This window comes from Leptonotus elevatus, chromosome 7 (genome assembly GCF_054856555.1).
Source record: "Leptonotus elevatus isolate MCC_2025b chromosome 7, RoL_Lele_1.0, whole genome shotgun sequence".
In the NCBI taxonomy this organism is placed as follows: Eukaryota; Metazoa; Chordata; class Actinopteri; order Syngnathiformes; family Syngnathidae; genus Leptonotus; species Leptonotus elevatus.
The window spans coordinates 1,482,783-1,495,330 of NC_141245.1; the positions used below are offsets into that span (position 1 = coordinate 1,482,783).

Sequence of the window (12,548 nt, forward strand, 5' to 3'; positions counted from 1 at the left end):
CGTTTCATTTTTTACGTTCTCCTTTCTTCTAAGTTTCGCTCACTGCCATCACTTTGCGCCCTTCTGCTCTGTTTTTGCGCATGCACATGCACAGTAAGATGGACTGACCCATTAGTGGAAACTGAGGGGGGCAAGAAACATACGATACAAAAAGCCTTCTGCTGGCATTTTAGCAAAATTATTTGGATCAAAAACATAATTAATGTGCATAAATAAGTAAAAACCATATTGGCCATTAGTGTATGAGGAATTTTATTGGGCCCTCTAGTAACGTGAGGTCCTAGGCAACTGCCTAGGTTTGCCTTATGGTAAATCCGCCTCTGGTATATAGATGTTGTAATTTGGATATAAAGGGTGTCCATAAAGTCTCTTTACCATTTCAAAAATTTATAAAAAATGCAATTGATTAGATATTTTATTCAGATTTGTTCTATTGTATTCAGCGTTTATTAAAGTTTTTTTTTTACGTCTTTTAATACACTTCTACATGGGCACCATTAGTTGCACGAAGCACTGATGTTACTTTTCAAAGGGTACTCTTACGCTAAAGCACGATACTCGATTTCTTGCCATGTTCGCTGTAGCATAGCCTCATCAATTGTGGCAATGGCATCACCTCTTTGACAAACAGGATCCCTGAAACACACAAATGCAGTGTGATAAAAACTTTAATAAACACTGAATACAATAGAACAAATCTGAATAAAATATCTAATCAATTGCATTTTTAATATTTTTTTTAAATGGTAAAGAGACTTTATGGACACCCTGTACTACTGGTGACCATATTTAAATTAGCAAAAGATTGTGGCCTAATTGTAGCGAGCATTACAGACCACATCGGGTACATTCAAATAATTAATTTGAACCCAATTATTCTCTTTGTTCATATAATGTCCTATTCCAACTGTCATTTGTTTTTTACATTTGAGTCCAACGTAGGTTCAAACTTCGAGCTCATCGCGTGGCGACTTTACGTTCTTGAAAATCAACTGCACAAGAAATGAAGTTAACATCAATTATTATTGATTTACATATTTACTATATTTACTATTTATATTAACTTTGATTCACACTTAGTTTTTTTTGTAATATTAACTTATGTTTATTATTATACTTCAGTAGTTGTAAAATGTTAAACCTTTATTTATACTATTCCTCTCTGGCTCATTTGAGTGTTTTTTATTTTATTTTATTATTTCTCAAGCTTTATATACTGAAAGGTAATTGTTAAATTTATTTTTGAAAATATTTTACTATTAAATAAACAATGCTGAACATTTACTAGCACCCAAAAAAATAAATAAATACAATTTAAAAAATAAAAAATAAAAAAATAAAAGAGAGAGAGAGAGAGAGTACAAAAGTACTGAAAATTGGTACCGTTGAGTAGTGGTATCGATTCCCAGGTACCAGGAGTATTAGACCAGTACCGGTTCAAATGTGAAAGGTACCCATCCCTATTTGTGCATCCACTTTTAAATCCAATTCATTTTTTTATCAATCAATGCTTTCTTGGCAATCAAAAATGGTTCAAACTCTGACACAAATTACCCCACCCCACCCCCTCAGATTGACTTGATGCTGTCATACCCAGAGGAGACAGATGGACAGACAGACAAACAACACACACTTAAGCCTCCACCTCCTATTTCCACACCTGTTCCCTGCCAGTATGCTTGCCATGTGCTCCATATTTTCCTGACTTAATTGTAACGTGAGCACGTTCTATTCTCCACTTCAATAGTTTCTTTAATACTGTAAATAAAGTATCCACTATTGAATTCCATTCCATGATTGATGACAAACAACAACAAAAAAACAAAAACAAAAAATTAATGGGAAAAAATAAGCAGGAAATGAGTACAAACAAATTAATGAGACAGCTGGACAAGACACGGGTGGCGAGCTGAGAAATAAATAAGAGCTTGTTGAGATATCATCAAAAACTCAAAAAGGAGACAAATTTGAGATTAAGTGTACGATATGAAAAGGACGAGACCCGTATCTCGTCTTTTTCTCCTGAGCAATGACTGTACAGGAGTAATACGCCTTCATCTAAGCGTGGTCTCACATCAATCTCTTTGTTGTCTAGGAGAAGTAAATGAGACATATTTCAACTCTCAAACACTTTATTTTTCTCAGGGATGCTATTATAACATATTTCATATCATGACAACGATGCACGTTCTTTGCAATTTCGTAGACTCGAGTCACTTGAGCCTTATATAGAGTCAACCCCTGGTACCATATACTGAAATGTGATGAATCTAATGATGTAAAAGCTATCAGCTTGAAATGGCCTTGGTCAAGTCAAGGACTGTAGCCTGTGAGACAGTGAGCCTGAGCATCAAACCCCACTGGGAGTAGTATACAGCTGCTAAAGTGTGAGGCCACGCTGACCTCACCTGACACCTTTCATTGACCTTGGTAGTACTTCAAAATGAACTTTCTGAACCTCTAAATTGAATCCTTGCTCCATATTCCCCCATTATGTTTAAAGAGGCTTACACAAACATGAGCAGGGCACATGTCTGATACTTCTTGGGTACCCAATCTGTCTGCTATTTATCAATTTATCTGGGGGATTCTTGTGTTGGGAATTTGCTACTACAGGTTAGAGGTATGTGTGTGTGTGTGTGGGGGGGGGGGGGGGGGGGGGTCCTCCTCAAATCACACAAATGCCAAATAACCCCTGCTTTTGGTACAGCTATAACTATAACACACAATAAAACACAACAGGTCTTACACACAGGGCTCTAAATTAACACCCGCCAACCCGCAAAAATGCGGATTAAGATTCATTTTGGCGAGTGGTCATAAATATTTACTAGCCAATTTGGCTAGTAATGCGAATTTCAAGGCTCGAAGTAAGCTACAAGACGTGCAGCCGCGTGCTCTTTTGCGGAAAACTAGCTCTGAAAATGTAATTTGCGCACAGTCACACTAATACGCCATTTTGGTTGTTTTCTTTTTTTTCTTTTTTCTTTTTTCTAAGAGCTCAGTATTGTTCATTCGGTAATTTTACTGATTTGACATGTCATCATCATTACTCTCTTTTTTTATTTATTTTTATTGTGTATGTGGGTGAGTATGTGTATGCGAATTTGTGTATGTGTGCATTTGTGCGTGCGTGTGAGTGTGTACTCATTAGTTCACCTAAAACCTAAAACTAAAAATCCCATACCGTTTTTGGTTGTTTACTTTCGCCTCGAACGCTTTCATGTTGGAACTAGAGAGATTTTTCTGTCATTTTGCTTTTTATGCAAATTGTCTTGTGACAATCGCTGTGATTGGCTGTGCTCACTGCTCGACAGGAAATGCTAATCAGTTGTTACTTTTCCTCCAGTAGGCTAAATTGCCTGAGTGATCTTTTTTTCTCTATTTCATTACAAAAAATGTTAAAAGCACAAATCAAAGGTCAGTTAATTATCATTATCTTTACTACATGGTGTACTGAGAGTAGTTAGATAGGAACCAATGACAGTAATAATTAAGAAGTCGTACTCTCCTATGTCTACAAAGCACAATGACTGGCTGTGTCCAAATGTGCACCCAACTCCCTACTGATGGGTCACTCTAAATTACCCACAATACACTCTGGAGTGTCTGGAGCGTGCTTTCAAAACATCTGGCCTGACGGTGCATAAGTTGGCCCATCGGGAGCATCGCAGATCATATAGAAAGGCTCTCTCCAAGGCCAGGTTAGTTTATTACTCTACACTCATTAACAACAATTCCGGTAACTCCAAAAAACTGTTCTCCACAATCAATCATATACTCAAACCACAGATTGTCTCACCTTACAGCCATACAGAAATAAATTGTAACCGGTTTCTTGATTTTTTCCACTTCAAAAATTTACATCATCCACTTTTCATTTTTACCTCCAACCAATGCTGCCCCTGACACATATTCGATTGTGAATCCAGCACCAGAACCACTCACGCTCCCCCTGTTGCAGTGTAAAGAAAGGTAAAAATGTAAAAATAAGAAAATTCTGATAATTTCTGTACAATGGCAGTGCTTGTTATTAGGGAGGCGAATCCTCTCCAGCCATCACGTGACATTGAGATCATTTATTGAAGGTGTGAAAGTCCTTTGTGAGTTGCCATCACTTGCACATGGGTGTGCCATGCTTTTTTTTGCCTTATCTATGCACTAAACCTGTCCTACCCAAGTAAGTTAAAACACACTTTTGATGCACTACAGAAAATATTCATGGAGATAGAACCAAACAAAATGAATCGCAGAGTGTGCAGTCTCAGTGTCAAACTGTAAATATTGGATAGTCAGGGAGACATTTGGATGCAGCGTCTGGTTTGTGCTGTTTAAAGGTTGTTTTCAGATTTGTCTGTTTTACAAATGCTGTGACTCTGCACTTAAAATGTGTCAAACTGTAAATATTGGATAGTCAGAGAAAAATTTGGATGCAGTACCTGGTTTGTGCTGTTTTTAGGTTTTCAGATTTGTCTGTTTTGCAAATGCTGTGCGTCTGCACTTAAAATGTCAACATTGAAACGTTTTTTTGCTTTCAACTTTGTTCATAGAGATCACATTCAGCAATTGACGTAGTTTTTCTTGCTCTTGTCAATCTTTTCTTCTCTCTCAAAATGTCACAGTTTATACTTAAAAAATACACTAAGCTTTATTATTATTATTATTTTTTTTTACAAGAATGTGTGCCCACCAAAAACAACCTTGCAACTTTGGATTCATATATCTTTCAAATAGTTACCAAAGATTTGAAACATACACAATAAACAAGATGTTTTGAAAACACTTTTCTTGGTTTTATTGTGACTTATTCATGTCGTTTGACTGTAAAAATATATTATTAGTTTTATCTTAAGAAAATATTATTTTACGTGATTGCAAATTTAACATAGATGATTTAATTAAGTTGTACATTATGTGTGAATATAGTGACCTACATTCCATAATGTAGAAGTTGATTTTCAAAAGAATTGTTTTTGGTTTATGTTACAATAAATATACATAAGTTATCCCGTATTTACTCTCATAGTACGCTCATAGTATTGCAAAGCATTTATTTAGCGGTATAACCTTGTTTAAATTAGGCAAATTGAAGTTATCTGTGAAGAGAGCAGAGCCCCGCAAGAAAAGAGCATGGTTCATGCTCCTGCAGCTGGAAAACAGGAACTGTGCCCTTATCACAAGATAGCGGCTGAAACATTTTGTGGTTGAAGTGTTGAACTTTGACTGTTGAAACTTTCAGTGTCGAAAAAAAACACGTCTAGATTATTATCTGCACAATGACTCATATCCATGAGTTTAATGTTGCTGCTGTGTACCTCTTTCCCTTTAGAGCAGCAACAACTGTGTAACTAGGGCATGCCCTGTTAAAAAATATATAACAAGAGAGCTCTCGGGAGAGTGTGCCTCAGAGTGGTGTGCACATCTCTCTCCGTTCTCTTCGCAAGCAAAAATAATCTAAGTCTCTTGTCTTGTTGTTTATTAAATGTTCTAGGTTGACTGAACCTGGCAGTTTGTTCAAAAGGACCAATAAATACTTAAGTTACAAAGACTCAGAATTCTCTCTCATATATTTCATGGTTCAGGCTTTATAAGGTTAAAACAATTATTTATTTGGAAACAACTTTAAAACTTACCTGTGAATGATGTCATCGTATGTCCAGTATGTTTGGATACCCTACATGGCATCACTCACTGGAAAGACGTTTATTTATTTCTGCCTTGCTCACATTTACGATCATTGCGCAGAAGGAGCGGCCTTGTCAATCAACTGATTGGCGCATTAGCCCTCATGCCTATAATTAACAAATAATGTAGAGAGTAAAAGGCCAGCCAGTTAGAGACAGTGGAGGGTGGGTTATGGCTGAATGGTGTGCATCAAAGAGGATTCAGAAGTGGGTAGACGCAAAATTGAGATTTTAGAAGTTGGCAGACACAAAACTGACTGAAAAAGAAGTAGGTTTACAGCATATACTCGCGTATATCCTGGACTACACCACTGGAAATGACAATATAGCGAAAACGCCGCTCAATTGGCCATGAATAACGTGGATAAAGTGTTTTTTTATGGAAGTAAATCTGTGCCATCAGAATTTGAATTTGTAACACTGATTTTTTTCATCTTTGAATTTTTACACCAAAATTTTTCTCATGTTGAACTTTTAACTGAATTTTTTTCCGCCTTGAATATCTAACACTGAATTTTTTCAGCACCAAAATTCAACATGTAAAAAAAAAACAATAAAACACCATGTCAAAAATTCAAGTGGAAAAAATATTTATTGCAAAAACAAATTCAGTGTGAAAAAATTCAACGTGACAAAAATCCGGCGTAAAAAACCTATGTGGTAAAAATTCAGTGCAACTTCCGGGTATCTAAGGAGAAGCAATCGATGCCCATCTAAGTCATCCAAAGTCCAACCAATCAGATTTTGCTCTACTTGTCATGTGAGACCGACACAGAAGGAGAATAGTGACGGTGATGCGGTGAGTCTGTTTACTCTTTTTGCCGTGGTTTGTGTTAATTATATTTAATAATAGTTATTATTACTTGACATGTTGCACATTATTGAACAATAGCTGCATGGTAGACATAAACTTTGATCGAAGTGGCGTTCGTGAAATCTGCGTTTGCACTCAGCCCATGCTGAGACGTGGGACCGCTCCGGTCTCAGTGCCACTATTGGCTCGCAGCAGTGGGACAAATTTGAGTTCGTCATCACTCAGCACGACTATTTTGTTATGTTGAAACGGACGTGTTCATAATGACTTATTATCCCATTCTGGAGTGTGTGTGTGTGTGTGGAGGGGGGGGGGGGGGGATCTTGTGTTTGTAGTGTTGAGAATTCAAGAGAATTTATTATTATTTATTTCGGCATGTTCAATCATGTTTATTAAGCCTGAATCCCCCCAAACAACTAGATCAGGGATCCCCGACTGGCGGACCGCGGTCCGGACCCGGACCCCGAGACCATTTTATCCGGACCTCCAAGCCTTTTTTGTTTTAAAGTACGATAATACGTTCATTCTTAACAAAAGCCATTTTTGAATAGGCGCGCGCGAGGGCAGCTATGATTGAACCGGGGTCCTTTGACCGGCAGCATGCTCTTATTTACATGGGACAGGCTTTACTATGGGAAAGTGGGTGAACTATGGCGCTGTCTAAAGTTAGAAAAGTTGACTCTGAAAACCGAGTCTTTAGAGATGAGTGGACTGAAGCTTACGCTTTCATTTTGCCAGCAGCGAGTGCTACAAGGCCAGTGTGTATTATATGCACGGAGTCTGTTGCTCTTGTTAAAAGCGCCAATATCAAGTGGCATTACGAGACAAGACACAAAACCTATGTTGCAAATTACCCGCCAGGATCAGCACAGAAATTACATGAACTGAAAGGACAGTATGAGCGTGCAACACGGGTAATTGCACAGACGCTAACAGCACAACAACGAGCATACGAGTGTTCACTACGTGTGCAGGGGATTTTGGGCAAGCACAAAACGCCTTTTAGTGACTCCGGAATGATCAAAGAGTGTATGGAGGCGATGGCAGAAACGCTATTGGAGGGAAAAGAGGGACAGCAGCTTAAACAAAAGGTCCGACAGAATCCACTATCATCCACAACTACAACAAGAAGAGCCGAGCTGCTATCCGAAGATGTGCAGTCCCAGCTCGACAGCGCCATTCAAAGTGCCTCATGCATCGCATTAGCTGCTGATGAATCAACTGACGTGAGTGACAATGCACAACTTTTGGTATATGTCAGATTCTATTATGAAGAGAGTAAAACATTTGTAGAGGACATTTTAGGCATCACAGCTTTGAAAACACACACAAGAGGAGAGGACATCTATTTAGCCATAAAGGAAATGCTGACACAGAGGGGAATAAATCTAAAAAATGTTGTCTCTATCACTACTGACGGGGCACCATCCATGATGGGACGAGAAAAGGGTGCAGTTACTCGACTGAAACATGACCACCCAGAACTCTTGTCATATCACTGCATTATCCACATGGCTGTCCTCTGCTCATCACTGTCAGAGCAATATGGAGATGCTATGAACACCATCACCAAACTAGTTAACTTTCTCAGGGCTTCATCATCTCACCAGCATCGTTTGCTGAGGGAATTCTTAGCAGAAGTAGATGCACCTGCCAATGACCTACTACTGCACTCCAATGTCAGGTGGTTGAGTAAAGGAAAAGTTCTGGCACGTTTTTGGAAGATAAGGAATGAAATTAAAGATTTCCTGGCACAACAAAAGAGTCCAAAGGCTCAGGTGTATTTAGACTTTTTGGAGGAGGAAAGTAACTTGGATACACTTGCCTTTCTGGTTGACATCACAGGACACATAAATTACCTGAATTTGAAGCTTCAAGGAAAAGACAATTCTGTGTGTGACCTGGTGGCTGCTGTCAAGTCTTTTCAGAAGAAACTGGAACTTCTGAAAATGGATCTTGAGGAGGACTGTGCACATTTTCCTTCATTGAAAGAGATTCAAGGTGTAGATGTCATTGCTCATTCTGACTTTATGCAAAAGTTGATTGAAAACTTTGAGGCTCGTTTTGATGGCTTTACTTTGGGAGACCAGCTCTTGATCTTTGTTAAAAATCCATTTTTAGTTAAGAATGTTGTCATTTTTTCAAAAGAAGCCACACATGTGTATAAATGGGCAAATGCACAGTCCCTCCAAATGGAGCTTTTAGATCTGCAGGCTGATGTAGTGTTAAGAGAGCAAAGTGAATCCTCTGATCCTGTCATGTTTTGGCTCCAGACTGTGCCAAAGGCAAAGTTCCCTTTTCTCACCAAAATGGCATTGTACACATTAACAATGTTTGGCTCTACTTATAGTTGTGAGTCAGCCTTCTCAACTGTTAACATCATTAAGAATAAGTACCGCTCACGGCTGACCAATGAGCATGTGCATGTATGCCTGATAATAGCTTTGACTGCATTCCTTCCCAGATTCAAGAGGTTAGCTGCCAGTGCTCATGCAAATTTCTCACACTGAGCTAAATAAGCGTGTTTTGCAGTTTATGTGACTCTTAAGTTCAGAAAGCAGTTGCACTTACTTAAGTTATTTTTTGAATGGTAATAATACATTTATTTTATTTATTTATTTTAATTTTATTGAATGTTAAACATGAATAATTTGCAACCCACTGTTGTGGTCTGTTAACAAAAGGTTCAGATTTGCACTAGATAAGTGAAATGCTTTTTGAGGCACATTAATGTCACCTGTTGCACTTTAAGTGAAATACTTAATCACAATGTTAAGGTTTGTGCAAGAGCACACGTATTGCACTTCTAGGCAGTATACAAATATAAGAATAGGAGTTAGTTAATGCGCAATACATTTTTGTTACACTGTGATGTACATTCAAATATATTTGCACTAAAATGAATGAAAGAGAGTAAGTTTAACAAGTTGTATTATTGTCAATGTAACAGCACGTTTGCAATTTAATAAAATAACAGAAAAATTAATTATCGTCTGAATGTTCTTGCATGTTCGGACCCTGGTCTACTAGGCTGATGGAGTTACTGGACCTCTTGCCGGTTTAGTTGGGGACCCCTGAACTAGATGAATATAACTTTGTTTTAATTGATTTTATAAAATTGATAAAAAAAATAAAAATATGTTATGTTATATTGCACTTGAAGTTGTGTTCCTAAAATCCAAATGGTCATATTGGACATTTTGATTTATTTATTGATTTATTTTTTAAGCTTGTGCTTTATAAAATAACTATAAATGAAAGCAAAGTTCTATTTATTTATTTTTAATAATAAAAAAATACATCTAAGTGCAATTTAAGGCACATTCCCGTCGTTTAAACAGGGAGAGTGGATTACAAAGTAGCATAGGTCCACAATAAGGAAAGCAAGCGAGCCAAGCAACTGCTGCCAGGCACCCAATGCTAACGCTAACAGTTAGCTACTAGCCACAAACGCCGGACACTTGTATCGTATTGTGCAATGACGGCCTAATTAACTTGCGGTTTCTTAGCGTCCTAAATTCGCTATTTAATATACTTTCGGGGTGGCATTATGATAATGGTAGTAGAAAATATGTCATGTCGATAATGCAAGCCAAAATGTCAAAAGGAAGTAGTCAAGCTGGCGTTCACGCCACCATGCAGTCAAACTTGAAAGTAAAATCCACCAAGGCTATTGCATTGGTGTCAATGTATTATTTGGTCAGCTTTATTTTGAAGTTTGTTTTAGCGTAGGCGGGGTGTGTTTGCGCCTTTGCGGCTAACCTGACATTTCTAAATGACGGCGATATCAGCCCAGCTCGCAAGAAGTCTTCAAAGTCCGAATTGTTCAACCTCTGAAACATTTTTTCTCATAGGATATAATGTAAATGCAATTAATCCGTTCCCAAGCTACAAAAACAGAAAATTCCTATTTTAATTTATATTTATGTTTTTTTTTTACATTTACAGTACAGTATTTAAAAAATAAAAAATACCTTACCTTTTTTGTTGTAGTGTGATGGCATCAGTGGATGATAAATGCTATGTTAATGCTAGCTTAAGTTCAGTGCTGAGTTTGTGTATTTTACATTGGGCATATTGCTAAACTACTAAGCGGTCCTTGCGTGCGTTGTTTAACGTCAGGCAACAGCTAAGGGGGGTCCTCGTGCCAGTATTTACAGAAGTAGTCACGGTAGTTACAACAGCTCGATAATCTCCTTTCTAAATCCCCTGTCGTTCGTAGCACTGTATGTTTTTCTTTGCTGCCACTGGCACTGTTGTCTTTCTTTGGGCTGTTGAAGAAATGTATCTTTTCTTCGCGTGTTCGTTTTTCTCCGGGTAGAGAGAATGTTGATTTTCTGAATACAGACTGGAGATCGGTGAACAGTTCCTTCGAAGGATTTATTTTACAGAATATTCCAGTCACTCATGAATGACAGACAAATGGCTGCTTCTCATCACAACACTGACACTTACAACATTCTTATACTATCTAGAAGGGCGGTACCACAACCCCCCCCCCCCCCCCCAGTTCAGACTTTTACAGACATTTATTCAATACACATTGCCAAATGGCTTTTTGATGTGGAAATAACGAGCCACAGGCCGATGAGGAAAAGCTGGGCCTTTGGAAGATTCCTCTGGTTCGGGTGGGCACATGAAAGATTCTGGACATGACACTTTAACCCTGCTACTTGATTCTGCAACTGAACAATGTACAACCTGTTTCCCACTTACTCATTCAAAAGGCCTGTAGCCGCGTGCCCCGCAGCGCCATTTACACAACTTTCCTATCATTCTCCCTCCCCCTCCCCCTAGAGACAATCCACCAGTTCAGCCCCCTTTTTTTTCTTCTTTTTTTTTTTTAACAGTCAACTCTAGAGCCGCCGCTCCTCCAATACAAGCCTTTTTTCCATCTCTCTCATAAATATCACCAAACACACAGTTGAAGACAAAAAAAACCCATCCATTCTCGCAACACTTCTCATCCATTTATTGAACAATTCTTTCTCTCTTTCTCTATGTTTCTCTTAAACACATACACACACTGTACTGACTGCAACACACACACTCCATCTTCTCTTTGAGACACATACAAGCGCACACACACACACACAGACACGATCTTGTGTGTGCATCACACACATTGCACTTAACGTATACTCTTCAGCTAGCACTTTTGACATTACTTGATGCTGAATTTTGTCTACACACACACACACACACACACACGCACCCCCCCCACACACACACACATACGTAACAGGTATGCACTATACACTAATAATCATACAATTGTCCCTGTTCATTTTATAACAAATAATAGTCCCTTAAAGTCACACACACCTTCTCTCACTCACTTTCTTGCACTCACTCACACACGCAAGCACGCACACACACCCTCCTAGCGCTTTGTCACACACTCCTTGCATACTGCTCCCCCTCCCATCTCGCTCCCTCTCTCTCTCTCTCTCACTTAAACACACACTCACCACACAAACAACACACGCGCACAAACATGTATTCCTGATTTACTCACCAAGCACACTCATTCAGAATGGTTTGGTATTTGCCGAAAATCGAACCAAACACTGTCCCTACCTTCATTTTGTTTTTATTTATTTACTTATTTCCTTATTTATTTATTATTATTATTTATTTTATTTTTATTATGTCATTTCATTTATTGTGGTACCACACCCATAGGCCTTTTTTCTTATTCAAAAATATTTGCTTATTCCCAAACAAAAGTGTCCGAGCCTTAATTTCTCAGAAAAACAAGGATTTATTATTTCTAGGATTCCATAATGGAATGAAACTACCTTGTGTTTTACTCAGAATTTATCAAAACCTCTTCTCATTCTCTTATTTCTCTTCACTCAGTTGCGCTCAATTCATCGTAACGTTACACCGTATACATGGATTTCACTTTCTAGGATTCAACAGCTTCTAGGATTCTAAAATAGAACGAAACCAAAATAGAACGAAACCACCTTGTATATTTAATGTCTTAGTAAAATCCAAAAACAAGGACTTCTTGTTTCTAGGATTCCGTAAAGGAACGAAACAAC

At 38.1% G+C, this 12,548-nt stretch overlaps 1 protein-coding gene across 1 annotated transcript; it reads left to right on the plus strand.

Annotated features, from left to right (window-relative positions):
• Window positions 1-7,148: 7,148 nt before the first annotated feature.
• LOC147170349 (protein FAM200A-like) lies at window positions 7,149-9,013 on the plus strand. Its single transcript, XM_086080664.1, has one exon. The coding sequence runs from the start codon at window positions 7,149-7,151 to the stop codon at window positions 9,006-9,008; it is 1,860 nt and encodes a 619-aa protein (XP_085936790.1). The 3' UTR covers window positions 9,009-9,013.
• The last annotated feature ends 3,535 nt before the right edge of the window (window positions 9,014-12,548 follow it).